General features: G+C 36.0%; 1 protein-coding gene across 9 annotated transcripts in view; it reads left to right on the top strand.

The window, feature by feature from the left end:
* CDK14 (cyclin dependent kinase 14) overlaps window positions 1-16,574 on the top strand; it is a 581,124-nt gene that overhangs the window by 111,995 nt on the left and 452,555 nt on the right. For 8 of the 9 annotated variants that reach the window (XM_017956186.2, XM_021935106.2, XM_031664857.1 and 5 more), the window contains 1 exon segment: window positions 14,999-15,244. In XM_017956186.2, the coding sequence (XP_017811675.2) occupies window positions 14,999-15,244 (246 nt within the window). 9 annotated transcript variants of the gene reach the window in all.

The following is a 16,574-nucleotide window of genomic DNA, read 5'->3' on the forward strand; positions in this document are numbered from 1 at the left end:
AATAATATGACTGCTTTTACAATCATGTGATATTTCTTTCATTCTGCAAATATTGATTAGCCACCTACTATGTGTAAAACATTGTAAGACCTGCTATATAAAGGAAGTATGGATGAAATAGTACCTTTTCCTGAAGGAGCTTAGAAATAGTTATATTGGTATTTTCCCCTGGAATATGCCCTATTATGCTTTCTCGTGGATAGTCAGTTTGGTGCTTTTTAATCCTCTCCTTTTAAAAAAGCATTTGTTTGTTAAACAAACATTTATGGAATCTGTTGTGTAATAGTGGTGAGTAAAACAGATGTGGTCATGGTTCTTATGGAACTTACAGTCTACTACTTTTTTCTTTTTTTCAATTGAGCCGAGGGTCTCACTGTGTTGGCCAGGTTTGTCTTGAGCTCTTGGACTCAAGTGACCCTCCTGCTTTGGCCTTCCAAAGTACTGGGATTACAGGCATTAGCCACTACTGCCAGCTACAGTCTACTTTTAAAAATATTTCAAAGAGAAAATATGTGGCAAGTTTTTTTTTTTTTCTTTCATTTTGGTGATTATGAAGGAAATACTGTATGCTTTGATATTTTTTATTGTGGTAAAATATATATAACACAAATCTTGCCATTATTACCATTTTTAAGTTTATATTTCAGTGGCATTAAATATATTCACATTGTTTGCAACCATCACCACTATCCATTTCCAGAACTTTTTCATCAACCCAAACAGAAACCTTACCCTGCTCTCATTAAATAGTAACTACCCATTCCCCTTCCCCCTGCCCCTGGTAATCTTATTCTATTTTCTGTGTCTATGAGTTTGGTATTCTAAGTGCCTCATAGTATATTAAATGGAGTCGTATGTATTTTTCCTTTTGTCTCTGCCCTGTTTTACTTAGCATGTTTTCAAGGTTCATCCATGTTGTAGCATGTATCAGAATTTCATTCCTTCTTAATGCATTCCTTGATTTTTATATAGGATAGACAGCAGTTTTTCCTCGTCTGATGACATGAATCAAGTTCCTGTATGGACATCATAATAGATACTTTAAATATACTAAAATAGCCTATGGGAAAGGGCAAGGAATAAGGAATAGAAATGCACTGAGAGAAAGAGTTATGGATATATTATATATTATTTTCATATATTTATCTATGGGTATATTATAATTGAGATGCTAAGATTTTCACATCAATTCTTTGCTGATAGCAGCAATCAGCTGAAATAATTGGAAGCTGGGCCATAGCTTTTGTCATTATTAACGTTTGAATTTCACCCACTGTACTTCCATCTTCTTACTCTATTTTACTTCATAAGCAAAGACTGATCATGTTGAGGTCTTCTTACAGAGTCAGAGACTCTTAGAGCTGGCAGGTACTTTAGAAATTGTTATTTAATTGGTTCATTATCATTCACTAGCCAGTGTGAGAGGAAAACTGTCTCCTGCTGCCCACTGTGGGCCTTCTTTCACTCCCCACCCCATTTTCAGTGGAAACAACCAGAAAACCCCAAGTATCCTCTGAGTTTGACAGAAATCGTAGAGGGTGTAAACTTGATGCTGTATTAAGAAGTTTTCCACTGGATGAGGTAAGCCTAGCTTCATGAATACAGCTTTCTGTTTCTCAGATTTCTTCCTGATACTGCTTCCATAAATCCAGACGGTTTTTCTGAGGGGACCTTTTTTAGAAAGCCAAGTTAAGGCCTCAGTGCTGTTCATTTGTTTTCTATCGACCATTTTGACAGTTCTTAGACTGGGTCAGTCAGCAGTTTATAGCCATGCTTTTAACTCACTATCCAGGGGACCCAACCATTTATAGAGGAGGAAGATTCAACATAGCAATATCTAATACCTGAGCCTTCCAGCTAAGCCTGCTCCTTCTTAATGAGTCTTGCTTTCTGTCCCCCTATTTTTCTGTTATGGCCTGACTTTTATTATGAGACTAATTCAGAATCAGATTAATCAAATATATGTTAAATTTGAGTGGTAGGTTTGTGGAGAGAGAGGGAAGATGGGTCAGAAAACCTTAAACCAGTGAGCAGTTATTTTACACAGCTTTGGAAGTACTTTCTTTTTCTTTCTTTTTCTTTTTTTTCCATCAAGAGAGATAAGAGAGAATGAAGATAAATGGAGAGAATTGTAGATAAAGTTGTTTTTTGTTTATTTCTGTCAGGATGTAAGAAGTCCCAGGGGACGTGTATGAAAGCCAACACAGTGGTCAAGAGCTTGAGCTTTGTATTCGGAGTCCTGTAATCAATCCCATCTCCTGTGTTTATTTTCTGTCGCCTTGGACTTGTTACTTAATTCATGTGTGCCTCAATTTAACCATCTGCGAAATTGAGATAATATTATCACCTTTCTTATGAGGTTGTTGTGGAGATTAATTGGGAAGCTATTTTAAAGCATTTTTAATAGTAACTTACATAATAAGAGCTCAACAAAAGTTAGCCATCATCATCATTGTCATCTCATCTAGAAATCCTTAATTTCCATCTCTTTTCTATCAGCTGCATTATATCTTGCCCAAGATCCTTCTGTAGTTTGATTATAGAGCATATATAATTATTTCTTAGTGTTACTGAGTTTGAGTGGATAAAAGGAGTATGTAATAGAAAGCTCCAATATCCTATTTATCATCTGGCAGACTTTGGAAGGGTGAATGTTCTTTAGACTTACTTTTCTGCCCAGTTGATAACACATTTGCCCCAGCAGCTTATTCCTCAGGTAAATGAAATCTTGGTAAAAATACAAAGTTGACAGTGAAATGCTTCTGGAAGCACTGGAGTTTGTTTCCAGGTGACAGACAAACAGCAGGATGTGTGTATCCCACTGGTTTTCTCTATTCACCTTGCATCTCTTAGGCAAGATTTGGTATTGATTTTTCTCAGCTATAGGAAAGGTTTGCAGAACCAGTCTTCATGAAATCAGTTAGGAGTATTACTAATGGGTTACTGTCAAATTTATTATCACTGAGATTTTAGCTCTTTACAATAGATGAATCAATTGTTAAAGCAACATTGAAAGATACTTCCATTTTCTCCTCAAAGGTTCATTGTTCCCAGTGTTTCTCTTCATAAACTCTGTGTGGTTAGTGACCCATATATGATTCTCTGAAAATGTTAAGAGCTTCGAAAGTCAATTCTATATTGAGTGATGCCCTGTATTTTCCTGAACTCTTTGATGGAGTTTGCAATCTAGATTTATTTTATAAGAAGAAAAACATTAAACTTTTCAACTTTATAACATCACTCTTGACATCAACCACTAAATTATTATCCAAACACTAATAATACATTTATATTTTATTAAAAAGGTGGTTATTGTAGATTTGGAGATGCACGTTGTATTTATATAGCCATCTGTTTCAGAGTAAGAAGATAGTACACAATTTTATTTCTCCTTTAGAGAAGGAATTTAAAAATATTTATACTCTTTATTTTAAAATGCTGTTCATATGGTTACCAGGGGGAAAGAATTCAGATCCTAAAGGATCAGTCATATCTCCAGTGGTGTTTTCTCTTCAGTTTTCATTTTTTAATGTTACTGCACCTTCTGGATGCTGTATCTTACATGAGGGACAGAATAGTGAGCTACAGATATTTGAAAGGTAGAGACATGAAGGAAGAACTGGCCTGGTTTAGTACAAAGAAGCCAGGGGTGGTTTAGTGAAACTCAAAAGTGAAACCAAACAGAATTCAGAAGGCACTTGAGACTGTCTTTTGCAAGGCCTTTGAGACAAGTGAGCTTCTGCAGTCCCTGTGATGTTTAAAAATACCTCTCAAACACTAAGCATATGTGTATAGGTAGAAAGCATCCTGGACCATATTACTGATTTCAAGTCTATGAATCTGAGATCAGCCTCTTCTGTTTATTAGTAGTTAGTGCTTCTGATGTGGTAGACATTTTTAGTTTTTAAATCAGGGTGGTTAACAGTCAGCCCCCTTTGCCAGCTTAGTTCACACTGCTACATGTTATGGGGTCCTTTGGAAATACACTCTGGTTTTCTATTCTCAGGTAGAACCCAAGGCAAAACCTAAAAAAGAAAAGCTATGTTTAAACCTGTAAATCCTGTGGGAGAGGGAGGAAAAGTTTTTATTTGCAGGAGCAGACCTTTTTTTTTTTTTTTTCTTTTTCTAGAATAAGAGCTTTAAGGGAATAGTGTCTTGATGAAGAAACTAATTAGCCATGCAGTGTGAGCCACTTTGTGTAGCTTGATTTTTCTATTTTGTAGAGAATAGGTATTCCATTTCCCCAAAGCAGCTATGGGAATTTTGTAGATTGGAAAACGCTGTGCTTTGTGGAATCTCAAAACAAAGTCACCCGCTTGCTATGCTTGGAGCTTCTCATCTCCTGTGTCCCATTTCTGAGCCCTTTGGCTATAAATGTTTTGGTGAGGGGTGGGGTGAATATAGATATCAATTTTAATATTTCACCTCTTAACACATATCATTTGGTCATATGCTATGAATTCTGCACTCCTGACTCTGTCTTTTTTCCATGATGGCATTTTAACCAGCATATAATTGTGGATGTCAACTGGAAGTCAGAAAATGTACATACTTTCTTCTTTCTCTTGTTGACCTTTTTGGAATATTTAATGTTTTTAGTGGAAACAGTGTCTGAAAGACATCTCATCTGGCTTTCCACATAATCAGAGTAGGATTTAATCCGGAGTGGGAAATATTCAGTTATGCCATTTGGGCCAAAGGTTCCCTCACACGCCGACACCAAAGGAGGACCTGTTTTAGGATACATGGTACTCTTCACAAATGTAAGTTCCTTTTCAAATTTCTTTTCTGGATCCTGAGGTGACTTCCCTCTAAGTTTTACCTCCAAATCTACCAAATAAACCCTAGTAAGTAGTAAGCAAAGCTAGATTCTGAATTCAATTCTGCTTAGGATAATTTTATAGTAATTGTTTTTATAGATATGATGGCCAGCAGCAAAACAATGTTCCTATATTAGAGACACATACATCTATAAATTTCTATGCAGGAAGTAATGTCATATATGCTGCTATAACCCATGTATATTCTTTCTTCTCTACCTGTCACTCACTCCAATCCCATGGCTATTTAAATTCATAAACATATTGGATGTATATTATTGCAAATTTTATTTCAGAGCTCAAAATATATTGAGTTATCTGATAACTACCATGAACTTTTGCGATGTTTGAGTAACTTTTTATCACTCATTATACACAGAGACTGAAATAAATTTTCCCTCTAAATTTGCCCTCTCTCACAATCACAATCTCTTATTTGACCATAACAACAGAATATATCATTACATGGTTTACAGCACCATGTCTCAAACTTCAAGGTGCACAGAAATCAACCAGGGATCTTGTTAAAATTCAGATTCTGACTCGGTAGAACTGCAATCGGTCTGGGATCCCAGGTGATGCCAGTGCTGCCAGTCTGCAAGCAGCAAGGGGTTAACTTTTCCAGATGAAATTCTGGTCTGCAAAGCTGACTACATTCTGAAAAACTTATACAGACAACTAACAATAGGGCTGGTAATTCTACCCTTGCTATGAGTGTTCATTAAAACTTTAGGTTAAATTTATCATTATGATTTGGACAAAATGAAGAACCTAGAGGTCAGAAAATATAGGCATTTACCTATGTGAGCCTTAAAAAAAACTGTATCTCATCTGAAATGTGTAATTATCACAGAAGAGAAAGCGACTAAATAAAATTATTTTAGCAACATGTACCAAAGGTTAAGCTTCTGGAAGGACTACCTAACATTCCATAATAGAATTAGCAAAACGGTTATCAAGCCTATTAATGGCAAGGATTGAAGTCCAGTAAGGGATGTAACAAAACTATAGTCACTGAAGCAGCATAAATGAATGTAGTGTCCTCAAGAGTCCTCCATTCAGTTGTGTCCACTAGCTGATGAATTCAGGATTTAAGTGAAATTAGGTCAGATGCCAAAGAAATCATGTAGTAGAAAAATAAGCATTTTAAAACTAAATTGCAATATTAGACATTGAATTCTGATGAATGGAAACATCTGGTAAAGTGTTTTCATGACTGGAAAACATCTCAACACAGAAGGTACCTTGTTTTTAATGTAGTTTCTCAGGACTAATTTTTTTTAATGACCTATTTTTAGTTAAAGGGGAAAGCTTATAATTAGCAAAACAGTTCATCATTGAGTAAATTTTAACAGAACTATTTCATGCCCAGTCTTTTGTGCTTGGGGAACACTAAAGAAACAGAAGATATGGTTTGTGTGCTCAAGGTGTTTACAGTCTGGTCATGGAAATACAAACACGTGAGAAACAGTGCTCAGCAAAGACAGAGCTCCCCCCAGCCACCAAAATAAACCGAACACATGAAAACAAATTCTACAGTAACTTATATAAGAATATATGATAACGTATGTTTCAGTAACAAATTATAAAGTACAATCTAAAAATGATGTAGTTGGTAGTGAGGGCATTTTTGGTTGTGACAGTGACAGTGATATAAGGGCAGGACTAGCATTTAGTAAGAACCATGGTTGCCAGATGTTCTACAATGTGTACTGCTGTGCAAATGCTGCACCCAAATAATTTTCAGCCACAATGCCCAGGATGCCACCACTGAGAAACAGTTTCAGAATGTCAGAGTTAAGTAAAATCTGAAAAGACTGGAGACATCAAGAGAAGTGTATTCATAGTATGTACCTGTCTTTGTCCTTTCTACATCTTAAAATTCTAACAAAGTGGAACACAAAGGAAGCACAAAGAAATGAATTTATGTGTGAGACTTTACTAGTCTATCTAAAATTATTTACCAGCTGCACACTGCTGCCTAGAGTTCATAGTAGAACATTAGAGCTAAAACTGATCTGTATCATTTTACAGATGAGAAGACTGAGATCTGGGGAGTTTAAGTGGCTTGTTTTGAGGCACTTAGTTCTGACTTCCATGGGCAGTATGCTTGCATGTATGTTAGGTAATGTTCTGAAGGTGATTTTAGGCAAGATCTTGGTTCTCATAAAACAAAGCTGTAAGTAAAACACATTCTTGCATATATCATTCTGTATGCCTATATATCTTTGCTCTACGTAGCCACTGTTACTGCCATCTCTGTGTATACGCACATACTGTTAGGGAGAAAATAGAGAAGACAGCAAGCAGAGAGGAAAGCATACTTTTAGACTTGACAGATTTAAGTTATAGATGAAGGCAGTTATCATTGGTTATGATTCTAGTGGCAATGATTCTAATTCTTCCTACCCCTCTCTTCTACCCAAAACTCTTGCACATCTATCCTTACTAGCTGAAATTACTTTTATAAGGGAGGAAACTTCTTGTTCTGTAATGCTTAAAGTTCAGATAATACTGGGAGACATAGTGCTATGATTTAAGTGCTCAAAAACTTATAAATGACTGATGATTTTTTAATATTGGGAGCAGATTTTAAGTAGGATAAAGCCATCAGGCCCTCCTGGGGTATTGGACAAAGGGAAAAAAACAAATGAAAGAGGTTGTCAAGATTTTTGCTTATTTCATAGTTTTGCACTGGACCTGTGATGGACATTCCTTTCATGAATATCAAAAGAGCATGACCTAGCTACAGCCTAATGCATGATACATATTTGCTGTGGGTTGACCTGGAGTCTTTTAAACCGATTCTTTTCCAGTGTCTGCCTTCAACTAAGAGTGTGGAGTAGAGCAGCGGAGAAGTTCACACTCTGAACCCAGTAAAATGCTTATCACCAGAAAAAGGGTGATTCAAAGGGACAATTTTCAGCCCGAATGAATTCACTTGAAATGAATGCCAAGCTTAACTGAATTAAGTTGTGCGCTTTCAAATCCACTGCTGTGAGTTCAGTAGACAGTTGTCTGGATCTTACATAGCTCTAAGCTAAAATCGTAGGTCAAACTGTGACTTTTGGAGCCTCATACACGGTTTGAATTTCTACTCAGTTTTGAGTTTGCCAGCAAATGAACAAGTTCCTGTTAATAATGAGTAGACCAAATTAATCACTTCAGATGAATATCGATATGTATGGGTGCATCTCAAAGCAAGTTTGAAATTCTAGCTTCTATTTAATTTACTGGAAAAAAAGAAGTTTATTTTGGTATTTGTGATGATTTCTTCTATTTATCTGTTTTCGAATACCAGGAGACATCCCTGCTTATGTGATTTTTTGTTACTTCAGTTTCTAAATGGAACAAGTAGTATGAAAAAGTACAGTCATGGAGAAAACTATTCTTAGTTCTCATTGATATTTGAATGTCTTGTTTTCACACGATACTGATAGCATAGCTGTCTACTGGAATTTGCCTTGGGCAGAGGTGCCAAAGATGTTTTCTTCTGGTCCCATGATTTGTGAAAACCACTTTTAACCTGTGGAAGTTCCTTATTTTCCACGAGTTAATGAACAAATCTTTACTGTACTCTTCAAGAGGAGATTTTAAGGGAAAGGTACTTTAGGGGGCTATAAAATGAATATAAGACATAGTCCTTGCCCTGTGGAAGAGATAATCAGGTTGTTGACATTAAAGTATCACAAAAAGAATAATTACAGTCTAAGGTATGCAAAAATATTGGAGCAGACTAAATTCACTGAAGTGAATTATTAATAAAGGATTGGTCTGAGTGGGTGGGATTTAATCAACAAGTGCATTTAGGCAAAGGCAATTTTGGAGACAAGTCATGGCTTGGTAGGAGGAAGGTTTTCAGGCTGAGGACACTAAAAGCATGGGTGAAGGACAGTGAAGCGGATGGACAGTGCGTAGAATGTCCGAGGGTCTCCTGTGTCCAGAATGTTCACAGCTCATGGCCTTTGTATTTGGCCAAGTACCCACATCTTTAAGAATATGTGTAGCTAAGAAATGTAATTTTGAAAACCAATTTGTCTCCATTTAAGCATTGATTACTGGCCTAATTAAATTCCCTTAATGTCATATACTAATTTAGTGTAACTGATTATTTTGCCATATTCTAGATACTTTTAAACAAAGAAGACATACCTAAATGTAATTATTACAAATTATTAATATATTACTATACTTAACAGTGTAGTTTTAAGTAATCTTATTATTATTTCTCTGTTCTTTTTTATAGCTTTCTGGGGTTATAGATCCACTTATTTAGATTTCTTCCAGGGGGTTCAGTAATAATATTTTTTGTGTCTTTTTGGGATTGTGTAATCTTTACAGGGCCACAAGTAAAAGAATCCCTTCTCAGAACAGCCATGGTTACAGGATCTGAGTTGTTGACTGTTGGGGTCCTGGATGCTTTTTTCAAGTCAGAGATTCACATCTGAGTCACGGGTTGGCAGTCAAGCTGAGTTTTCTTTTTAAGGGTTAAATTTCATATGTGTTATTAAAATTTAACTTACTTAAAAAAATGCTTTCCACACTGGTTCACATAGGTTTTCTTTTTAATCTTGTTTCTCTCCACCAGATGTGTACTTTGTAATACGTTGCTTAGGAAACATCATCTGCCCTTTAGCCTGTTGCATTACATCCACCCACCTGGTCTGCTGTCATTGGAACATGCTGTGTTGCTTTTCTTTCTACACTCATGCTACTTGGACCCTCCCCACAGGCCCTGATCATTCATTCCTGCCCTTGATACAGTTCCTTGCTACTTTGTTTTCTAGCACTTCTTGGCTTACTCAGAGTTCTGTATCTTAAAATCAACCATATCGTGTTATATTCATTCTTTTATATTATAGCTGCCATTTGGCCTTTATAGTAACTTTTTTTCTTTTGAAATCATAATGAACTCATGGTCTTTCAACAGCTCAGCTTGTTCTATTTAACCATACTTTTATTTTTCCTTTTGATGCTCAAATAAATAATCACAGTTTGGTCAGTGGGAACCCCTTTCAGCAGATTCCTTTGTCCTTCTAGCATGATCCCTGACATTTTTGAAAGGGTGCTAGTTTTCTGGTAACAGCTGGATGTTTCCTGGCTCTTTCACACTTCCTGCACCGTGAACTGGAATCTATTACTTTCCAAAGAGTTCTTCCTTTCCTTACTGGAGAATTGGAATGTAGGCCAAAATCTGGGCACTAGGGGTGCACATGAAAGTTAGTAGTGGATAAAAGGGCTACTGTTTGGTGGTTGGAAGAATCTATGTTTTCGAGGTTTGAGTTCTCAGTGATTTTTTCCGATTTAACATTCCATACTTCTGTCTCTGAGTTTTTTAATATATGAGGTTTTATCTTTTACTAAGACCTTTTACTGCACTGACCATAAGCATTTTGCTATGGGCAGAAAGATTCTATTTGGGGTAGGAAGCATTTATTCAGATTGCTGACAAGTTAATATAAGCATTCAACTGAAGACTTATACGCGGGGGAGTAGCACCAGTGTATACTCTGTCTTTCGGAACCCTCTTTCATTGCTAAGACCCAGACTACTCGCTTTTCTCTTCATGCACCTTGGATACTTAAATAATTTTATTCTAAGAACTCTCCTCCCCTCCCTTCTTCTCCCCTCTTACCCCTCTTCCCCCTTCTTCCCTCTTACCCATCTTCATCTTTCTCCCCTCTTATTCCTCTTCCCCCTTCTCCCCTCTTGCCCCTCTTCCCCCTTCTCCCCTCTTACCCCTCTTCACCCTTTCCCCTTTCCTCTTTTTCTTTCTCTTTCCCTCCCCACCACTCCTTTCCCTTTTCCCTTTTTGAGACAGGGTCTCACTATGTTGCCCAGGCTGGAGTACATGGAGTATAGTGGCACGGACTCTGCAGCTCACCGCAGCTTTGTCCTTCCTGGCTCAAGAGATCTGTCCAACTCAGCCTCCTGAGTAGGTGGGACTGCAGGTGTGCACTACCACACCTGGCTAATTTTTGTATTTGTTTTGTAGAGACAGGGTTTTTGCATGTTGCCCAGGTTGGTCTCGAACTCCTGAGCTCAAATGATCCACCTGCTGCAGCTTCCCAAAGGCTGGGACTACAGGTGTGCATCACCATGCCCAGCCAAGTTGATTGTTTTCTACTTTCATTTTGTCATTTGCTAGTAGTTAGCAAAAATAGTAAACGTGAAATGTTTAAGAATATTTATGGGAAATATTTTAAGTTGAGAACTTTGTTAATTTTTTTTTCTCAAAAAGTAGGAAAAGGCTGCCACTCTTCTGTCTTAATGATAGAATAGAGACGTTGGTTTTCCACAGGTGCATAGTTTTCACTGATTTTTATAATTATCAACTGTGCCATAGTCAGATCCATTAAATGAGAGGCTACCTGACTCAAAATATGTATTGTAAGGCCATTAAGGCATGAAGATGGAGAGAAAGCTGTACTTGCGGTAGATTTCGTAACAGTTTCTCTTGCTTAAATTGTATAGGCTCAGAGAGCCATCAAAATTTCTAATTGGAGTTCCTCTCTTTCCTGAAGCCAACAAATGACTTTTTTGCTTTATTGTATTTTCTAGAACTTAAAATACAATATTAAATCAAAGTGATGAAAGTGGATGTCCTTGAATTGTTCCTGTTTTTACGTGAAAAGCATTTAGTTTCTCACCATTAAGTATGATGTTACATGTAATGTTTTGGTAGATGCTCTCTATCAGGTTGAGGAAGTTTTACTCTGTTTTTAGTTGGTTGAGAGTTTTTATCGTGAATGGATGCTGAATTTATCAAATGCCTTTTCTGAGTCTATTGAGATGATCATATGAGTTTAAAAAAACTGTGCATTAGTTATCTGTTGCTTCATAACAAATTATCCCATAACTTAACATCTTAAAACAACAAACATTTTTTTAAAATCTTAGTTCCTATGGGTCTCCTGCAGATGCTCCTTAGCTGGTTCAGGGTCTCTTAGGAGATTCCAGTCAAGCAGGAAGCTGGAACTGTGGTTGGCCCTGAAACTTGACTCACAAGGTTGTTTGCAGGCCCTAGTGTTTCTGCACATGTGTCTCTCCACAGGGCTGCCTCATGGCATGGCAGTCGACTTTCCCCAGGTCTAGTGATCTAAGAGGGGAAACTCAAGGCAGAGAGAGAGCACCAACATAGAAGAAACATTTTTCTTATAATGTTTTCTGAGAAGTGGTATCCTATGATTTTTGCCGTATTATATTTATGGGATACAAGTCAACAAATGCAGCCCACACTCAAGAGCTGGGGATTACATAAAAGTGTGAATACTTGGAAGTGGGTGTTACTGGGAGCCATGTTAGAGACTACCTACCACTGTATGTTAAACTGGTGAATTACACATTTGTGAATGTTAAGCCAACCTTGCGTTCGTGGGATTAGTGTGACATTGTCATGGTTTACTATCTTTTTTATATATTATTGCATTCAATTTGTTGAAGATGTACCAGTAATTTTTCGCATCTGTGTTCGTGAGAGAGATTGATCTATAATTTCCTTACAATGTTTTTGTGCGATTTTGATCTTGGAATGACACTGGCCTTATAAAATGAATTGGGAAATATATCCTCCTCATCTATATTTTGAAAGGATTTCTGTACAATTGATGTTATTTCTTCCATTAATGTTTGGTTTAACTTCACCAGTGGTGCCATCTGGCCCTGGCGTTATCTTTGTGGTAATGTTTTTGACCACAGATTCAATTCCTGTCATAGACACAGGCCTATTCAGGTTATCTATTTTTTTTACTGAGTGATCTTTGATTAGTTTTTGTCTTTCAAAGAATTGGTTTCATCTAACTTGCAGAATTTATTGGCATAATGTTGTTTATAATATTTGTAGAAAATCTGTAGTGATGTCACCGCTCTCATTCCTGATAGTAATATTGGCAATGTATATTTTCTACTTTTTCTTCCCCCTTATCTGTATGGCTAAATGTTCAGCATTTAAAAAAAAAAAAATCTCTGAAAACAAGCTTTTGGTTTTATTGATTTTTCTTTAATGTTTTCTGTTTTCTATTTTATTTATATCCACTTTCTTATTTATTATTTCAGTCTTATTTTGTTTTTTATTTGCTTTTTTTCTTTCCTTCTTTTTTTTTTTTTTTTTTTTTTTTTTTAGTGTTTTTAGGTGGACGCTGAGGTCATTGCTTTGAGACCTTTCTTCTTTTCTCTAGTCATTTAGTATTACAAATTTTCCTACAGCTGAAGTACTACTTTAGCTGAATCTCACCATTTTCATGTTTTGTGTTACCATTTTTATTTAGTCCGAGATGCTTTCTAATTGCCTTTCTGTATTAATTTAGTCATGAACTATTTTCTGTCATTCTTATATTTTACTTTCTCTCTCTGTTTTAAGTAATTTGATTTCAATGTGCCCTTACATCTTTTTTTTCTTTCAAATTTTCTGTGTTTGCAGTTCATTGACTTCTCAGGCCCATGTATTTATGATTTAATTGCCTTAGTGTCGTGGGTGGTTTCTTTTCTACTGCCTTCACGTCCTTAAGAAGAGCACAAAAATTCTTAAAAATATCGCACGCTCCAACATACTTGTAATAAATTTTTACTTTTTAATCATGACTAGAGGACTCTGCCTTGAGTCTTTTAAAAATATCTTCAGCTGTTTTCTCGTATGCTAAAAAGTATGATAATATTCTTCTCATTTGACTTAGTTAGAATTCAGCCTGTGCTTAGTAGTTGAGACATACTTTTAGCGTTGATGTTTAAAAATTAAAAACTTTTGTTTCAAAAACTTGAAATGGTTTATTTTAGTTATATACTTTTCTACTTTAGTGGTTTTAAAAACATTACATATGTTGGCATATTTATTATAAAATTCACACGAGTGTACAAAAAATTGCTAATCTTACCCATTCAATTCCACATGTCTGGAGATATCTGATGTTAATAGTTTGGTGTGTTTTCCTATATACTTTTCATTATGCTCATGCACTCACAGATATCTATATCTATGCATCTGTGTCTGTATTTATATCTGTATCTGTCTACTTCTATCCATATACATAGCTGCATTTATCCCCCACATACGATCATTCTATACATATTAGCTCTGTGTATCTGTGGGTTCTGTATTCACATACTCAACCAACCACGGATCCAAAGTATGTGTTCAAAAACTTTATATTTTTACCTTAACAATGTGGGCTTTTCATAAATATCTTCTGTTTTTCTGCTTTTGATAGCACATAGGGATGTGGGAACTTTTTATAAGAAGAAAAACATTCTATAAACAATTTTATTTAGAATTATATTTTCTTTAGAGAGAACAATTAAATTAGCTGGCTTTACAGACAAGCCAGAGGCCATCAAATTATCTAATAAGGACAACAAAGTCTCCAGAGTATAGGGAGAATGGCAGGCTTAGAACATAAAGTAAAAAGCAAGGAGCAAAAGTCACAGAGACTAAAATAAAATGAGAGGGTAGGGCAGGCTAGGCAGGAAGAGAATGGGTAAAGAAGGAAGAAGAAGGGAAGGAAGTGGAGGTCTAGTGGAGTAATGTAAACCAAATTTTGAAATGAATGCTTTTCAGTGTTTTTCTTTTACCATGTTATTTCTTTTAATCCATTAGCTTTGAAATAAAGAAAACCCCCGCCGTTGTCCTCAGTTCTTTAATATCTCTAACCATTAGCTCCATTCATTCCAATTGGGAGATGAAATCAAGATGGGGACAGATTTTAAGTATACATATTCATGCATAAAACTTTTAAACAACATAATGCGCTTTCCTTCTCTAGCCTAGGTTAGCTGCTTATAGGATGACCCATCAGTTAGTGTGCATCTGATTTGCCTATTTTTTGTTTTTTAAATTAAGGCCAGTTACCCAACCTCTTAATGATTCAGAAATAAACCACTTCCAGTCAGATGGTAAAACATGTGACAGAGTTCAAGAATCATCTTAGGGTACTACTAGCAGCCTGGGCCTTAAGTTTCTCATTTTAGAGGTAGATTTTTTAGTGTAAGCTCTAAGTGAGTATAAACAGAATGATTGTGAGGAATTTTTTGTACTGTAATTTATGCTGATGCAGCTTTTAGAATGTGGGCTTTTTGGGTATTTCCTGAAACTGAAATTGGCATGCTTTCTAGAGTAATATATTGCCATGTTTAGTGATATTAAAGTTGCAGTGAAGAGTTCTGAATTTAATTTCTTCTTTTCTCAGATATGTGTCACAAAGATGTCTACACGGAACTGCCAGGGAATGGACTCAGTGATCAAACCCCTGGACACAATTCCTGAGGATAAAAAAGTCAGAGTTCAGAGGACACAGAGCACTTTTGACCCATTTGAGAAACCAGCTAATCAAGTAAAGAGGGTGCATTCTGAGAACAATGCTTGCATTAACTTTAAGACCTCCTCCACTGTCAAAGAGTCACCTAAAGTTAGGCGGCACTCCAGCCCCAGCTCGGTAAGTGCAATCTTTTTGTTTATCACTGGGTAAACAGAAGGAATAGCCCTCTTACAATAATAGCATGCTGTGCTGGAAGACAGCATGAAACTTTATCAGTGCCTTATTATGCATTCTCTCCCAGGGTGGTTGAATGTTTTGGAAGAGAGAGAGCAAACTATATATGGACTCCTTATTTATAAGCACTGAGCAAGCAAATGAATGAAATGATTCAACTTATTTTTGGAAAAATCATTTTTCCCCCTTAATTGTTTCTAGTTAGAGGAATTTATAATTAAATGTCTTTTGTATTTCAAACCCTTGGAGAGGTTATTGAACTTTACTGTGTAGGCAGTAAGGATAGTTTTGAAATTAGCAAATTCACAAAGAATTTCATTGCAGAATAAATGTCAAAATTTGTTCACTTGTGTTAATCCAATCTTTTTGTGGGGGTAGTCCACCAGTCTTGCTCATGTGACTTCCCTAAAATGACAAATTGAAGTTCTTTTCCGGGACAAAGCCTAGTACTGAATGGAAAATGCTGGAGTAGAAATCTGTGTAGGGTAGATTCAATAGGACCAAAGGAAAGAGAATGTCCAGAAAGAAGTGTTAGAGGGAAACAGACTTTAGATATAACTAGTGATTTACAAGTTAGAAAGAAACACACCAAGAGAGAATGTTCTCTGTTATGTTTCTATTCTCAAATACATTTTTTCCTATTTTTTTGGCTTAAATTAATATACATTATTTACAGTTGTATGATAATATAAATTTTGATCATAAGGAAACCACAAGTGTGCTATGAGTAAATTTCCTTCCTTGCACAACTTTTTGATTTTCTTAGTTGTCATTGTCTGCTTTTCCTTTGTTCAAATTAGCATAATTTTAAACACAATTTGAGGCCTGCAACTATTTGCCAAAACTGTAAAATGCCTCCAAAACAAATCAGATAATCTATCAGTTTTTCTCCCCCACTGAGATTGTCCTGGCAGTTCTTTATAGTCATAATTTAATATAGATTGGTTAATCTCTAATCCTATAGTCATAAGGCTTCCTCTTCTGAGAATTTTTTCCTCCTTTTTTAATGTTAGATACCCATTCTCTGGGTTACATGTCTTACTTGTTCTTGGTTTATTTCATTGTTCTAAAGTATATCCTCCAGTAGCTTCTTGAGAAAAGGTGATGGAGGATTTGCCATATGACTATGTTTTTATCTGTCATTGATTACTTCGTTAATAATCTGGTCAAGTATATGATTCTAGTTTAGAAAATAATTTTTTCTTAGACTTTTGAATACCTTATTTTATTGTTTTCTAGGTGCCTAGATTGCACTGACATCCCTAGACTATTC

The sequence above is a fragment of the Papio anubis genome, chromosome 4 (assembly GCF_008728515.1).
Source record: "Papio anubis isolate 15944 chromosome 4, Panubis1.0, whole genome shotgun sequence".
NCBI lineage: Eukaryota > Metazoa > Chordata > Mammalia > Primates > Cercopithecidae > Papio > Papio anubis.